Consider the following 16,267-nt stretch of genomic DNA (forward strand, 5'->3'; position numbering starts at 1 on the left):
CTACCAGTGTACTGAAATCCCCCTTGATGGTCATAATATTATCTTACATGCCTTTTATATCTCCTGTTGTAAATTGTAGCCCACATCTTTGCTACAATTCAGAGGCCTGCATACAACTCTTAATTGTCTTTTTACCCTGACCCTAATTTTCCAATCCCATGTCATCTCTTTTTAAGGATTTGATTTCATTTTTACCAATAGAGCTACCCATTTCTGCCTACCTGCTTGGTCTTTCAATACAATATGTATCCTTGGATGTTAAGCTACCAACTATAATCTTCTTTCAGCCACGTCTCAGTGATGCCCACAACATCATACCTGCCAATCTTTAACTGTGCTACAAGTTCATCTACTTTTCTAAAAGTTCATGCTTCTGTTTGTAACCAACTGCCTCAAGTGCGGCCTCACCAATTTCCTAAATAATGCACATAACTTCCAAATGTGTACTGAATTCCCTGATGGAAGGCCAGTATGATAAATGCTTTCTTCATCAGCCCATCTCCCTGTGATGCTGCTTTTAGTGAACTGTAACTGGCATTCTGAAGTCCCCCTGTTCCAGGACACTCCCCAGGGCCCGACCATTCATTGTACAAGTCCTACTCTTGCTTAATCTCCAAAAATGCAGTATCATTCACTTATCTGGATTGAAAGCTATTTGTCAGTCCTCAACCCACATAACTAGCATATCCCCTCTGACCCACATCTATTTTTATCAATGAACCATAGAAAGCATTCTTTCTGAACGCATTATGGCTTAGTATGGCAACTGCTCTGCAAGTGACACCAACAAACTGCCGAATGATGGACACAGATCAGCACACAGGAACCACACTCCCTTCCATGGACTCTGTCTGTACTTCTTGCTGTCTAGTAAAGCAACTAGCATCAAAGACCTAGTACAACCTAGACATTCTGTCTTCTCCCCCCCCCCCCCCAACACGCATAAGAAACAAAGGCCTGAAAGAGCATACCACCAGGACAGTTTCTAACCCACTGTTATCATTCTTGAACAGACCTCTTGCACGATAAGATGAATTCTTAAGCCTTACAATGTACCTTGTTATGATCTTCCACTTCATTGTTTACCTGAACTGCGTATTTTTGATAGCTCTTACAGTTTATTCTGCATTGTTATTTTACCTTGTACTAGCACAATACACTGTGTAATGATTTGATCTGCACGAACAGTACACAAGACAAACTTTTCATGCAAGTTGGTACATGTGACAATAATAAACCAATACCACCTCTCCAAATGTTGATAGATCCTGCTACTAAGAATCCCCTCCAGCAATTTACCCACACTGATGTCAAGCTCATCAACTTATAGTTTTTGCTACGTGTTATCACATAGCCTCTCCCCAGTCCACTGGAATCTCACCCATGGCCGAAAAGAAGCAAAAACCTCTGCAAGGGCCTCCCAAATTTCTTCTCCAGCTTCCCACAGATCTGAGAGTGCATTACATCAAGCGCTGGGGAATTATCCGTTTGTTCACCTTAATGTGATTTAAGGTCCAGTGCCTTCTCTGCTGATTTGTATGTATTCCAAGAGAGCACCACTTATTTCCAACATATCCTGAGCTTCCATTGTTTTCTTCACAGTAAAAACTGAAGAGAAATGCCTTAAAATCTTCCCTATTTCCTTTGGTTTCACACAGACAACCATGCTGATGTTCAAGACTTATTTCCTACGTAGCCACCATTTTACTCTTAATATAGCTAAAGATTTTGCCTCACTTTGCCAGATCCTTCTAATATTCTCTTTTTGCTATCCTAAATTTAGTCCTACACTTCCTCCAAAGAAATTCACTATTGTCAATTGCTAATGCACAGTGAGTGCCTCCCTTTCTCTTAACCAAAGCCTCAATATCGCTCATTAAGCAGGATTCCTGATCATCGCCAGCCTTGCCCTTCACTCTAACAGAAACATGCAGATCCTGAAGCTTTTATTTTAAAAATTGTCATATATTCTTTATAATTGTCAAATGTTCTTTTAGTTTTGTTGTATGTCACATTCTGACCAAAACACCACAGCAAATTCCTAATGTATAAATGAATCTGGCAAATAAAGTTGATCTTTGATCTCTGACACCACACTTTTAAAGGCTTTACATGACAGATGCTCCATTCCTGCAAACAATCTTGCTCATTCAACCATTACAAGATCCTACCTATTGGCTCTGCTCCCAGTTCAGATATCAATCGAGTCTCACCTTAACCTCCTCTGTTTCACAGAGAACAACCCTGACTATAATCTGTCTCACATCTACATTTTTACAGTCCTGACAATGCAGGACCACAAGAACACCCTCTTTGCGACTCAAAGCTAATGGTTGCTCTCTTCCAGTCTTGAAAGATAATCTGTTTCTCCTTCCACAGATTCTGCCTGACATCCAGAGAATTTCCAGGATTGTTTGTTTCTTTTTCTTTCAAGACACCCAGTATACTGTATACAGCATTTATCTTAATTTAGTTACAGTTCTGGCAAAACCTCATGCCTCTTGTATTTGATGTACCAGTTGATTATGTTTGTCTTTTCAACTACATCAATGGCCTGTGCTACTGCCTTGTGAAGATAGTCAGAACACAACAGCACAGACACAGATCCTTCAGTCCATCTAGTCCATGCTGAACTGTTACTCTTCTAGTCCCACTGACTCACAACAGGACCATAGTCCTCAATGCCCCTTCGATCCATGTACCAACCCACACTTAAATCTTGCAATTAAATCTGCACCTAATACTTAGGAATTGCAATGCCTTAGATCACAAGACCGCAACAGATAGAGAGGACTGCTGAAATCATCATCGGGATCTTTCTCCACCCCCCTCCCACCTCCCCATTCAGGACATATATCAGCAGTGCCTTCAGCATTAGCAAAGACCCCTCCCATCCTTCCCAAAATCTTTTTGACCTCCTGCCATCAAGTAGATGGTATCACAGCACAAGAGCCAGAACTACCAGGCTGGGTAACAGCTTACTCCTCCAGGCTGCCAGACTTAACACCCTGTTACCAACCAGCACACATATACACCCCATCTGAACTCCCTGCTGCCTTAAACCCTGCCCCTCCCCCTCCCCAACTCTCAGACACACTCTCATCCTGCAGTGGTCACTTTTCACCTTTTATTGCTGCTGTTTCACATATTTATACAACTGTTTGTTTTAATTATAATAGTGCCCGTCATATTATACTGTCTTAAATAAACGTGCTCCTTGCAATTTATATCAGTCTTCAGACCATGTCACTCAGGGACTTGTGCTAATATTATTTGTGACTGTATGTGTTGGATCATAACTATATGTATGTACTGTGTGTGACTATATGTATCATGGTGCACCTTAACGCCAGAGGATTGATGTTTCATTTAGCTGCATATACGTGCATGATTGAATGACAATAAAACTTGAACTTACTTCACTGAGAAATGCAAAGTTAACTTGGACAGAAAACGCTGTTACCTTCAGCTCCAATGAGAATCTGAGATTGCAAAGAAGTCTGTTTTCCCAGGAGTCCCACAAGACAAACGCCGAACTGACCAAGGAGATTGCATTGGCTAGTTGAAAGATACCCAACTCACTTCTGCACTTTCCACTACTTCTACTGGTCAGCTCTTCTCGTTTGTACCAATCCCAGTTTCTAATCGAACAGACTTAATAACTATCTATCTTAAGGACCTAGAAGTACAGTGATGCTGGTCACGTGTATGGACTGACCTTTCTTAAAATCTTCCAGGATCTCGTCCAGTTTTGCGTCATTGAACACGCAATGAAGGGGATGGTTATAAAACTTGGTCATGATCTCTAAAGGCATCGCGTCATCCGGATCCACAAACGCCAGATCCTTCACGAAAAGTATATGAACGATGTTCGAGCGCTCGTTCTCATAGACGGGAATCCTGGTGTAGCCACTCTGCATTATTTCGGACATAGTGGCAAAATCTAAGACAGCATCGGAGCTCAGCATGAAGCAGTCGCTCAGCGGCGTCATCACGTCCTCTACCGTTTTCTTCCTGAGCTCAAGGGCTCCCTCGATCATGTTGAGCTCCTCTTTTAGCAGGTCGTTGAAAGCATCGGTCACCCTGAGCATTTCTATCAGCTTCTCCCGGGTGTAGAAGTTACTGATTTGCTGGTGCAGTATTAGATCCAGCAGTTTGCTGATGGGGTACGAGGCCGGAAAAGTGATGATCATGAAGAATTTAGTCACCCAGATGGTGTTGGAGGCCAGGGCAAGGCCATGTCTGGAGCAGACGGCGTGAGGGATGATCTCGCCGAAGAAAAATATGACGCCGGTGCAAACCAAAATAGTCAGCCACGTAGTGTGAATGATCTCGCACAGCCACACTGTCAGGGAGCAGTTTATCAGCACGTCCCCCAGCAACAGCGTGCACAGCAGGTAATTTCCGTGCTTGCGCACTGACTCGATGTGCTCCGAGTATTTCTTCTCCTCCTCGGTACCGCTGTTCTTGATGATCTGCAGCTCCACCGGGTCCAGAGCCATCAGGCTGAGGTTGAGGACGCTGAAGAGGGTGGAGAGGCAGACGAACAGCAAGGTGATCAGGATCTTGAACTTGAAGCTGATCGTCTTCTCCTTCTCCACCACCACCAGGTGGAAGTCCGGGCGCCGGTAGTGCACCCAGTCGCGGGCGTCGGGGCCTCCGAGCCGGGCGCACAGCGTGTAATACTTGACGGTGTCGCCCTTCCGAAGGAAGCGGGCTTCCAGCTCCACCGAGGCCGTGCGCTCGCCCACGGTCAGGTCCACCACGTCGATATCCGAGCTGTCTCGCCGACACGGCCCCTGGTGGTCGCCAAGGCGTCCGCTGCCGCCCAGCTCGACGAAGGCCAGGCCGCGGCCCCGGCCTCGGTCGCCCAGCAACCCGCTGCGCCTCAGGCCGCTGCCGTACAGCCGCAGCTTGAAGCGGGTGCCCTCGGCCACCTTCAGCAGCCCGCCCTCCAGGTAAACCCTGCGGGCTGACGTGCGCTCCGGCCGCATGCTGAGCAGCTGGGGCGGCGCGGCCGGTTGCTGCGCTGCCGCCGCTCCGCACAGCCACAGGCAGACGGCCAACGGCGGCCAGCTGGACGGCACCGCCATCGTCCCGAGAGCCGAGCCCCGCGGCTGGAGAGGGGGAGCACGTGATCACTGGGCACCACGTGACCCGCCGGCCGCCCCGCCCACCGCGGCGCTGTCAACACGGCCCCAACGTGGGAGTCCCAGAGCAGTGCGGGTGCAGGCTCTTCGGCCCCACCTGTGTGTGCTCGCCGAGCTAGTCCCACGTTCCTGCCTGCTACCCGCATCCCTCAAAGCTCCGACCCTCCATGTACCACTCTTAAGTTATGTACTTCCCTAATGCGCCACCCCGAGGTAGGTGTTCCATCTATCGTATGTAGCACCTCTAATGTGCTGTCTTGATCAATGAATTTGCCGCCCTAATGTAGGTACCACCCTAAATTATACTTTTCTACCTACCCCAACCACTTGACCTGGCAACTCATTCTATATATTGACCATCCTCTCTGTGAATAGGTTTTCCCTAATCTCTGTGAAGTCTTACAGTTCTTAATCCCTGGTCCCTATTGCTAGTTTTGGCTTCCCTTAACCTGGCGAAAAGATGGTTACCATCCACCTTATCCATGCCGCTCCTGATTTTATACTCCTACAAGGGCGCCCCTCGTTCAGCTACTTGGGAGGAATAAACACGTCGCCTGTCTGTGCTCTCGCCATGACTCCTGGCAACATCTTTGTAAATCTTCAAACATCCTTGTAAATCTTCTCTGCGCTCCTTCCAGTTCAACCACCTTTTTAACTACTACAGATTGCCAAACCCGTACACATTATTCCATGTGCAGCCTCACCAATGACTCCAATTTAATGTCCCAGTTCCAATACTCATTTAGGAACCACTATTTATATTGGACAGGCTAAATTGGTTATAACACTGTTGTTATGTTTTATAGCTCCAAATCAGAAAAACTAATTAAAGGAAGCTGGGTGATGACTGGTGTATGTTTACTTTTGTTTTTACCTTAAGCAATGTGTGCCATTCACACACTTGGTACATACAACTATAATGAATTATTTAAACAAGGACTGTTTAACTAAACAATATATTCACAATATTAATCAAGTATTACAGAAATATTAAATTCACAACACTCCTCCCTGCTTTGCTATGAATTCCAACTCAACATCACAATGATATATACAGTATACTATATAATTTAGCTACTATATAGATATCCATAGCACAGTGTATTTTAAGTTGTCCCCATTCAGGCCTAACAATTTAATCACTGTGGAGGATTTTTTTTTACTCTTATGGGATAACATCTTCCTTGACAAGGGAGAGTGTGGGTCACTCTGCTTGGCAGGTGAGACTTGTGACTGTGAAACCATCTCAGGTTCTGGGGCCTCCTCTGTGGTGGTTGTAGGAGTTGACCCTGGGACTGAAGGAAGTGGTTCTGACAGCTCCATCCACCCTCCTTCTGGACATGTCGTCACCCTGAACAGTGCATGGCAAGCTTCACTGTACGATGTGGATCATAATCTGTGAGTGCTGTGTCTGACGTCACCATTTCCTTTACCTTTTTAAAGCCACCTCACACTGCTATTTCTACCCAATCCACAGTGATGAGTTCAAGACAAACAAGAGAAAATCTGCAGATGCTGGAAATCCAAACAACACACTCAAAATGCTGAAGAAACTCTGCAGGCCAGAGAGCATCTATGGGAAAGAGTAACCAGTCGATGTTTCAGTCTGAGACCCTCGACTTTTCCATAGATACTGCCTGGCTTGCTGAGTTCCTCCTGCATTTTGTGTGTGTTTAGTGTGTTCAAGAGATGGAGCACAGTAGCTAGGAAACTTACAGTAATTGACAAATCCAAAAAAGGGAACGCAACTGTGACGCGTCCTTTGGCCTTGGGCCATCCACCACTGCTTGAATTTTCTCAGCACATTTCCATCAATAGTGCGACCACAGTAAATGCTGTTTGTTCTAAAGAATACATACTTGTTGCATTCTGCTCTGAGCCTATAATCTTCTAATCTTTTTAACACTATTTTGAGATGCTCCTTGTCATCCTTACCAGTAAAAATTATGTCATCCGGATAACATTGCAGTGCCTGATCAATAGCTTTCTGCCAGACTATAGGTGCAAGTGCCACTCCAAAAACAAGCCTATCATAGCAACAGAGCCGTTTATGAGTGTTTATAGTGAGAAACACTTTGGACTTCCATCTTCCTCTGTAGGCAGGCCTCAGTTAAATCTGCTTTGCAGAAGTGTTTTCCTTCAGAAAAGGTTTGCAAAGATATCCTGTGGGCTCTTACCACAAAATTATACCATGATAGCGGTAGCCCGCCAGAGGATATCAAATTTACTTTTGGGAATGTTAAGACACGTGTTTATGGCAGCAGCTGCCCAAATAAAAGGGGTTTTGCTGTCTTTAATAGCAGCATCCGTTGATCATCCTATAAAGACAGCGATTCAACTTTTGCCAAGTTTAGAGTATGAGTGTGTGCGTAGTTAGGTACAAAAGTTAGATACACAGTTGGGGTGTGGGGGATCCTGCATATCTCGTAAAGAAATGTTTTTGGCATTGCTCAAAGCTGAGGTCTCAGAGGAGCCCGTAAATGGGGTCCCCACCCCAGCCTCTATGCAATGTGGAGCAAGTACTGTCAGGAGAAGCAGAAGATGGAGACTTTGAGGAGGAAGGGTCATTCTTCAAGTCCTCTGAGGATAAAGGCTCCTTTTATCCTCTGCCAGATTCCTCTCATTCCATTCAGGATTCCCTATGTCCCTCGCTGGAGGCATTACCTTCACCAGCAGTGGGAATTAGGGGGTGGGGATGGGTGTGGTTAGCAGACTCGTGCCTCGTAGAGAGATGTCATTTGACCAGCATCCGCTTCCCTGTAAATAGAATGTGAATGATTTGAATGCGGAGAAATATGTGAGGTGTGGCCACACGAGTGAGTGTGTGTGTGTGTGTGTGTGTGTGTGTGTGTGTGTGTGTGTGTGTGTGTGTGTGTGTGTGTGTGTGTGTGTGTGTGTGTGTGTGTGTGTGTGTGTGTGTGTGTGTGTGTGTGTGTGAGGACTTGGACCCCGCCCAGTTGTTTTTTTCTTCCCAGTTATTCTCTGATAAATGTGCTATTTCTCTGTGAGAAATTGACTGTCTGTTTTATGTTTTTGCTGTTCCATGCCACGCTTTGTGTTCTAATCTGTCACTTTGTTTCTCGAGTTTTTAGGTCAGTTAATTCGTTTCTTGTTTTTTTTTAATCTGTTGGTTATTTATTGTGTCAACATGTCACTTTGGTACTTGTTTCCCCATGTAATTGGGTTTAAGAATGATTCACATTTCATACTGGCTATATGAAATTCGAGTTGATCAGGTTGAAATTTGAGCAATTTTTTATGAGATGTCCACATTTCAGAAAGAAATGACAAGGAAAAGACTGTTGGGGGAAAAGATCTGGCTTTGCTGGTTTTGGCATTCTGTTTTGGGGGAGCCAGGAGGGAGTATTCTAGATTGCCTGCTCACAAAAGAAGATAGCATTTGTACTGTTATTGGTCAAGAATTCTGCACCTATATTCCTGACTGATTGGAGAACATAATGCACCTAGTTGATCACATCTGAGAGTCAGTGTATAAAATCAAATGGAGGATCCACTTGATTTTGGCTATCATACTCTGGGGGGGGCTGGTGGACTATGGTTGTATATGGGAGGTTTAGAGTACTGGGTATAGTACTTTCATGTTTTATATGTAAATTAGGGAGTTTGCGAGAGTCATATTCTACTCTAAGGGTTGGATCATCATGTTTGCAATTTCTGAGTGGTGGAGTGTCCTGTGGGGGTGTGGCTTACTCTGATTGTCGAAAGTCACTTCCATCGTGATTGGTTAGTTTAGAAACTGCAGTTGCTTTTCTGATTGGTTGGCTGCCTGGTGTCCAGTTTCAAATACCTTGGGTATATTGAGAGCATGTGTGGGAGGTTCTTCCTCTGCTTAAGGTAAGCAGTGCACACTTTTAGCTAAGTTTGCTTGTTGAATACTCAGCTTTGTTGTTTCTGTAATTTGGGGAACACAAATGTTTGGTGGAATTTATACTGTTAGTAATTAAATGATTAATATACTTATTTGCAGACAGTGTTTTCTGTCTCACTTGCCAGACCTGCAAACTTGATTCAACATTGCAGAATGGCATTCCCATAGGAGTTATCTTTTCTCCAGTAAAAGTTCTTAGTTGGACATATGCAGGCTTCAGTTCAGTATCTTTGAAATGCTGTTAAATTTCATTTTGTGGAATGACTGAAACAGCTGAGCCAGAGTCAATTTCCATTATAAATAATTTGCCATTTACTTCTGGTGTAAGCCATGTTCCTTGTCCTCTGTTAGTTTTCACATTGTGAATCTCAAGGCTATGCAGTCCTATGTCACTCCCATCATTATCAGATTTTTCATCAACACCATGCAGATTAGTGCTCTTTTTGAAACTTGACTTTTTCTTTTTCTCTTCCTTCCTAAATAACTCCATTTGTTTATGTCTGCCTGGCATGCTCTCTGTACAGTATGTTGCATTTTCTGCAAGTTTTGCTATATAGGACCCTGGTCAGACCCCACCTGGAGTACTGTGCTCAGTTCTGGTTGCCTCACTACAGGAAGGATGTGGAAGCCATAGAAAGGGTTACAAGATTTACAAGGATGTTACCTGGACTGAGAATAGGTTGAGTGTGCTCAGCCTTTTCTCCTTGGAGTGACAGAGGATGAGAGGTGTACAAGATAATGAGAGGCATTGTTCGTGTGGATAGTCAAAGGCTTTTTTTCCCAGGGCTGAGATGGCTAGTACGAGAGAACATAGCTTTAAGGTGCTTGGAAGTAGGTACAGAGGAGATGTCAGGGGTAAGTTTTTTAGGCAGAGAGTGGTGAGTGCGTGGAATGGGCTGCCGTCGGCAGTGGTGGTGGTGGAAATGATAAGGTCTTTTAAGAGACTCCTGGATAGGTACATGGAGCTTAGAAAAATAGAGGGCTATGGGTAAAGCCTCAGTAGTTCTAAGGTAAGGATACGTTTGGCACAGCTTTGTAGACCAAAGGGCCTATATTATGCTGTATGTTTCTATCAGTCTGCATTGGTCTGGTGAATGTGAGATCCTGCCACAACAGTAGCACAGTTTGTTCACCAGGCCAGTTTTTGTTTAGACATTGCAACATCTGTAGAGAGGGAACAAAAGTTGTTCCAGGTTTAAAAAAGGGAAGAGATTTGAACATGTCTTTGGCCTTTCATCACATTGTAGATGGGTGTCAGAAATGATGCGGATTGATTCATTAAATTTCCATGGTGGTTGGATGAAAGACAAGGAGAAGGAAATGTGTCTTGTTTCTAGGAGAAAGGAGAAGAGATGAGAGCATAAATTTTGTATGTTCATATAAAGGACCTGATTGTGAGTCCTGCTAACTTTTTTCTTTAACTTCTTAATTAAATTTTTCAAATGCTTTATTGGAAAAATACTTAAAGTTAATAAAAGAGTGAAATGATTGCACTTGTCTTCATTACTCATGATTTTTGTGACAATTTGTAATGTTGTTAGATGTATTGAGACAATGGAAAAATTAAACAATAATAATTTTAATTATTTTTGCTTAAGTGGCTTATATGTAAATCGCTTAGAGAAAATAGCTTTATACTATGTTTTGGAAGTTGTTAGTGGATAATATAGATTATAATTAGGAAGTAACGCAATGATCTGATTCTCAAATTGGTGTTCCAGCCATTTCAGGTGTTTCTTGGGTTTCAACGACTGGTCCACTACCCTGTTCGTCAAAAACTAAGTTTGAACAGCAAGGAAAACAAACAAATATATATGTATTCAAAGGGCCTCTCAGCTTATTTTTCTCAAGCCAAATATGTCATATGGTTTGGATTGTTACATCAGTCAAGGGACATATCAAAGTGTCATTAAGCACTGTAAAGTAAAAGAGAGACATTATTAGCAATCAATTGAATATTATGTTACAGAGCAATTATGTTCTATTTTTAATTCAAAAATGTGACATTTATAGATATTACAACACTTTAAAAAAGATTGCAGTGGGTTCTCTATCATCTCACTGAATGGATCCGAGTCTATGCACTTGTGTCTGCTTAAATTACAAAATGTTGGATTGAACAATCAGTCGGTGAGCCATATCGATGGAAAAGATCAGAAAGCTGATCTTTCATATCGTTTAGTAGCTCAAGTGCTGGTTTTGGTGCCATCATCATCATTAATTTCACAAGATTAGATAAGAAACAATCAAGCTGGCTTTTGGTAACCTTAACGGGCATAAAGTTATTCATAGAAACAGGCCTTATTGCTGAGCTCATCCACATCAGCCAAGGTGATTACCTGCGCTGGTCTCATTTGCTTGCATTTGGCCCACATTCCTTTAAATCTTCCCTATTCATGTACCTGTCCAAATGGCTTTTAAGCATTATAATTGTACTCTCCTTTACCACTTCCTCGGGCACTCATTCTATACACCTGCTACCATCGGTATTAAAAAATTCAAAACTCCCTTAAACCTTTCCCTTATCTTAAGCTAATGAGCTCTAATTAGCTCTCAGGGAAGTAGTCTTCCCTGCCCTGAGAAAAAGACTGACTATAATTACAAGAAACTCGGCAGATGCTGTAACTCCAGAGCAATGCACGTGGGGTGCTGGGTGGCGTCCATGGAAATGGAAAACCAGTCCATGTTTCGGGTCAAGACCTTTCTTTAGGACTGGAATGGAAACCGGAAGAATCCAGAAGGAAAAGGTGGGAGCAAAAGAAGGAAGATAGCTGGAAGATGAATGGTGAAATCAGGTGGGTGGGAAAGGTACAGGCCTGAGAAGGAAAGAATCTGACAAGAGAGGAGAGTGGATTAACAGAGAAAGGGAAGGAGGAGGGGTACCAAGGGAAATGAAAGACAGGTAAGAAGAGCTAAGAGGCCAGAATAGCAGAGAGAAGAAAAGGGGAGAGGTAGGGAAGGAGAAATCGATATTCATGGCATCAAGTTGGATGTTACCCAGATGAAATATACCCTGAGGGTAACACAAGAGGAGGCTGTGGACCAACATGTCGGAATGGGAATGGGAAATCAGAATAAAAATGTTTGTTCACCAGGAAGTTCTGCTTTTGGTGAATGGAGCGATCCCAACAATGGAGAGGAGGGTGCCTCCACTCCCCCTGGTGCCCCTCCTTCTCTTTCCTGCATGATTCACTCTCCTCTCCTATCGTATTATTTCCTTTCAGCCCTTTACCTTTCCCACGAACTTGGTTTTATCTATCACCTTCTGTGACGGCTCGCACCAATGTAGAGGAGGCCGCATCAGGAGCACCAGATAGAATAGATTCGCTGGGGAGGTGTTGCCTCACCTGAAAGTACTGTTTGAGGCCCTGAGTGGAGGTGAGGGAGGAGGTGTATGGGCAGATGTAGCAATTTGGCCACTTTCAGGGATAATTGCCAGGAGGCAGATTTATTGGTAGGGATGAATGGAGAAGGACATGAATACTGCTGGGGGAGGGGGTGTGACAGCACTGAGGCTCGACAGGGAAGGGTAAAGTCAGTAAGTGTGGTAGTTATAGGGAACTCAGTAGTTAGGGGGACAGAAAGGAGATTCTGTGGCCCCAGTAGAGACACCAGGATGGTGTGTTGGCCCCTGGGTGCCAGGACCATGATGTATCAGAGCGGCTGCCAGATATTCTCAAGGGGGAGGGTGAACAGCCAGAGGCTGAGGTGCATATTGGCACCAATAACAAAGGCAGAAAAGGGGAAGAGGTCCTATACAGTGAGTTAGGAAAGAGGCTGAAAGGAAGGAAGTCCGAGGCTGTAATCTCTGGATTCTTCCCGATGCCACTGGCTAGAGCAGGTAGGGGTGGGTGATAGCAAGGAATAATGTGTGGCTGAGAAGATGGTGCAGGGGAGCACAAGGGGAGCACAAGACCATTGACTGGAGCACCAGGTCAATAAGGGAAGGATCAGACTGAACCAGAATACAGATGTCAGGGAAGGAATTGAAAGGCAAAATCGAACTAACAGGGATGAATAGTTGGATAGTTTTAAGAATGTATATTTTAATGCTAGGAGTATTATGGGTAAAGGTGATGAACAGAGCGTGGATCAGTACATGGAATTACAATGTTGTGGCCATCACTGAAACTTGATTGAGAGAGAGGCAGGAATGGGTGATTAATGCACCAGGTTTTTGAAGTTTTTGAAAAAATAGAGAAGGAGGTAAAAGGACTGGGGGGGTTTGCACTATTAATTAGGGAGAATATCACTGCCGCACTCAGAGGAGACATAATGGAGGGGTCAGACACCGAGTCCATTTGGGTGGAAATCAGGAATAGGAAGGGTGCAATCACACTGATGGGATTGAACTACAGACCCCCCCAATGGCCAACGGGACATTGAGGAACAGATATCAGACAGATATGAAATGTGCAAAAATAATAGGGTTGTTGTCTTTGAGGATTTCAACTTCGTTAATATAAAATGGACCTTCATAGTGCAAGGGGTTTAGACGGGGGAAAATTTGTTAAGTGTATCCAGCAAGGTTTCTTAAATCAATATGCAGGTAGTATAACAAGAAGGGACCTGTATCTGGTGTTGGGTAGTGAGCTGAGCCAGGTGACTGACCTTTCAGTGGGCGAGCAGTTCGGGAACCACGTCCACAACTCCTTTGCTTTCAGGATAGCTATAGATAAGCATTGGTATGGTCCTAGCGGGAGAGTTTTAAATTGGAGTAGGGTGAATTACGAGGGCATTAGGCAGGAACTAAAAAGAGTTAATTGGGAACACTTTTTTTTCTGGCAAGTTCACATCAGCCATGTGGAGGGTGTTTAAGGACCAATTGCACAAAGTACAGGAAAGGTATGTTCCTGTCAAATGGAAACATGGGATGGAAAAATAAGAGAACCTTGGATGTCCAGAGAGGTGATGAGCTTAGTCAAGAAGAAAATGGAAAAGTATGTAAAGCTTTGAAAATTAGGATCAAATGAAGCACAATGAGGATTATAAAGAAGACAGAAGATAACTAAAGGGAATTAGGAAAGACAGGAGGGGCCGTAGAAAGTCCTTGGCAAATAGGGTTAAGGTGAGTCCCAAGGCATTCTATACATACATCCAGAGCAAGAGAATAACTAGGGAGAGGGTGGGACCACTCAAAGATAAAGTGTGGAACATGTGCTTGGATGCAGAGAATGTGAATGAAGTATTAATGAGCATTTTGCTACAGTATTTACCAAGGAAAAGGATAGGAAGGACCAGGAGATCAGTACTGAGTGTATAAAAAATGTTAGACCAGAAGGAAGAAGTGTTGACCCTCCTCATGAGTATTAAAGTGCATGTCTCCAGAACCTGATGGGATTTACCCCAGGTTATTGAAGGAGGGAAAGATGAGATTACTGGGCCCTGACCAGTATCTTCACGTCCTCTTTAGCCACAGGTGAGGTCCTGGAGGACAGGCAAGTGACTAATGTTGTACATCTATTTAAAAAAAGGAACGGGGAAAATCCTGAGAACCATAGAACGGTGAGTCTAATGTCAGTTGGAGGGAAATTGCTGGAGAAAATTCTTAATAGAATATATATGAGTATTTGGAAACCTATGGGAAAGCCAGCAAGGCTTTGTGGGGGTCAGGTCATATCTTGGCAGCTTGAGGGTTTTTGACAAGGTGTTGGGAAAGATTGATGAGGGTCGAGCAGTGGATGTTGCCTACATGGATTTTAGTAAGGCATTTGATGAAGTCCCTCTTGGGAGGCTACTCTAGAAGATTAAAGTGCATGGGGTCCACAGCAAATTGGCTGATGGATTCAGAACTTGTTTGTGCATAGAAGACAGGGTAGTGGTTGAAGGGACTTATTTGAGCTGGAGGTCTGTAATTAGTGGTGTTCCACAGGGATCTGTGCTGGGACCTTTGCTGTTTGTGATATATATAAATGTCCTGGATGAAAATGTAGATGGGTGTGTGAGTAAGTTTGTGGATGATACCGAGATTAGTGGAGTTGTGCATTGTGGATAGTGTAGAAAACTGATTCTTTATCAGTTGCAGATGAGGACAGGGAAATGGCAGATATTGTTTAACCCGGAGAAATGTGAGGTTTTATGCTGCGGTGGGGCAGATGCAAGGAGACAGTTCACTGTTAAGGGCAAGATCCTTAACAGTGTTGCTGAGCAGAGAGACCTTGCGATCCAAGTTCATAGCTCCTTGAAAGCAGTAACACAGGTCAATAAGGTGGTTAAGAGGGCTTATGGAATGCTTGTTTTTATTAGTCCAAGGATTGAGTTCGAAAGTTAAGAGATTATGTTGCAACTTTATAGAATTCTGGTTAGGCCACATCTGGAGTTTTGCATACAGTTCTGGTCACCCCGGTAGGAAGATGTTGAGGCTTTGGAGAGTGTGCAGAAGAGGTTTATCAGGATGCTGCCTGGTTTAGAGGGCATGTACTATCACAAGAGGCTGGATAAACTTGGGTTGTTTTCTCTGTAGCGGTGGGGGCTGAGGGAATATTTGATCAAGGTTTATAAGGTTATGAGAGGCATAGATAGAGTACTCAGGGAGTATCTGTTTCCCAGGGTTGAAATGTCTAATACCAGAGGGCATGCATTGAAGGTGAGAGTGGGTAGGTTCAGGAGGATGTGAGGGGTAACTTTTTTTACTCAGAAAGTCATGGATGCCCAGTACAGTGGTAGAGGCAAATACATTAGAGGCTTTTAAGAGATGTTTAGACAGGCATGTGGATGTAAGGAAGGTGGAGGAATATGGACATGATGTAGGTAGGTGGGATTTGTGTTTGGGTGTTTTTGATTTGCTTTTCTGTTGGTTTGGCTCAACATTGTGGGCCGAATGGCCTGTTCCTGTGCTGTACTCTTCTATGTTTCTCTAATTTTGTTCACGCTCACTTTCATTCCTGACTGTAAATAAATTGCGTCTGTCTTCTGTTTCCTTTGAAACAGCTATTTTAACTGCCCTTTCAAATGTAAGTTGTGCTTCAGTTAGGAGCCTTTTTGAATGCTTTCTTGTATGATTCTACAAACTAAACAATTTCTCAGTGCATCCTTAAGCCCATTACCAAACTGACAATGCTCAGGAATCTTCTTCAATTCAGCTACATATGCTTAACCCACCCCCGGTCCCAACACTTGGCTGTTCCAGTCTATCTGGATTGATGTTCAAATTGTCCAAGCACTGGGTAATGCCTCGCTTTAGGACCTAGACCATGGCGCAACAAAATGCTTGGGTTGCCCAGCCCGA

General features: G+C 43.9%; 1 protein-coding gene across 4 annotated transcripts in view; it reads right to left on the reverse strand.

Moving 5' to 3' along the window:
- The window catches only part of cnnm1 (cyclin and CBS domain divalent metal cation transport mediator 1), a 118,437-nt gene extending 113,316 nt beyond the window's left edge, over window positions 1-5,121 (reverse strand). For all 4 annotated transcript variants that reach the window (XR_012096074.1, XM_073026936.1, XM_073026935.1 and 1 more), the window contains exon 1: window positions 3,719-5,121. Coding sequence is in view for 3 of the 4 variants with exons in the window: in XM_073026936.1 (XP_072883037.1) it covers window positions 3,719-5,093 (1,375 nt within the window). In the remaining variant the exon portion in view is untranslated. The remainder of the gene's footprint in view (window positions 1-3,718) is intronic.
- Window positions 5,122-16,267: the final 11,146 nt, after the last annotated feature.

Source organism: Hemitrygon akajei, chromosome 23 (genome assembly GCF_048418815.1).
Source record: "Hemitrygon akajei chromosome 23, sHemAka1.3, whole genome shotgun sequence".
In the NCBI taxonomy this organism is placed as follows: Eukaryota; Metazoa; Chordata; class Chondrichthyes; order Myliobatiformes; family Dasyatidae; genus Hemitrygon; species Hemitrygon akajei.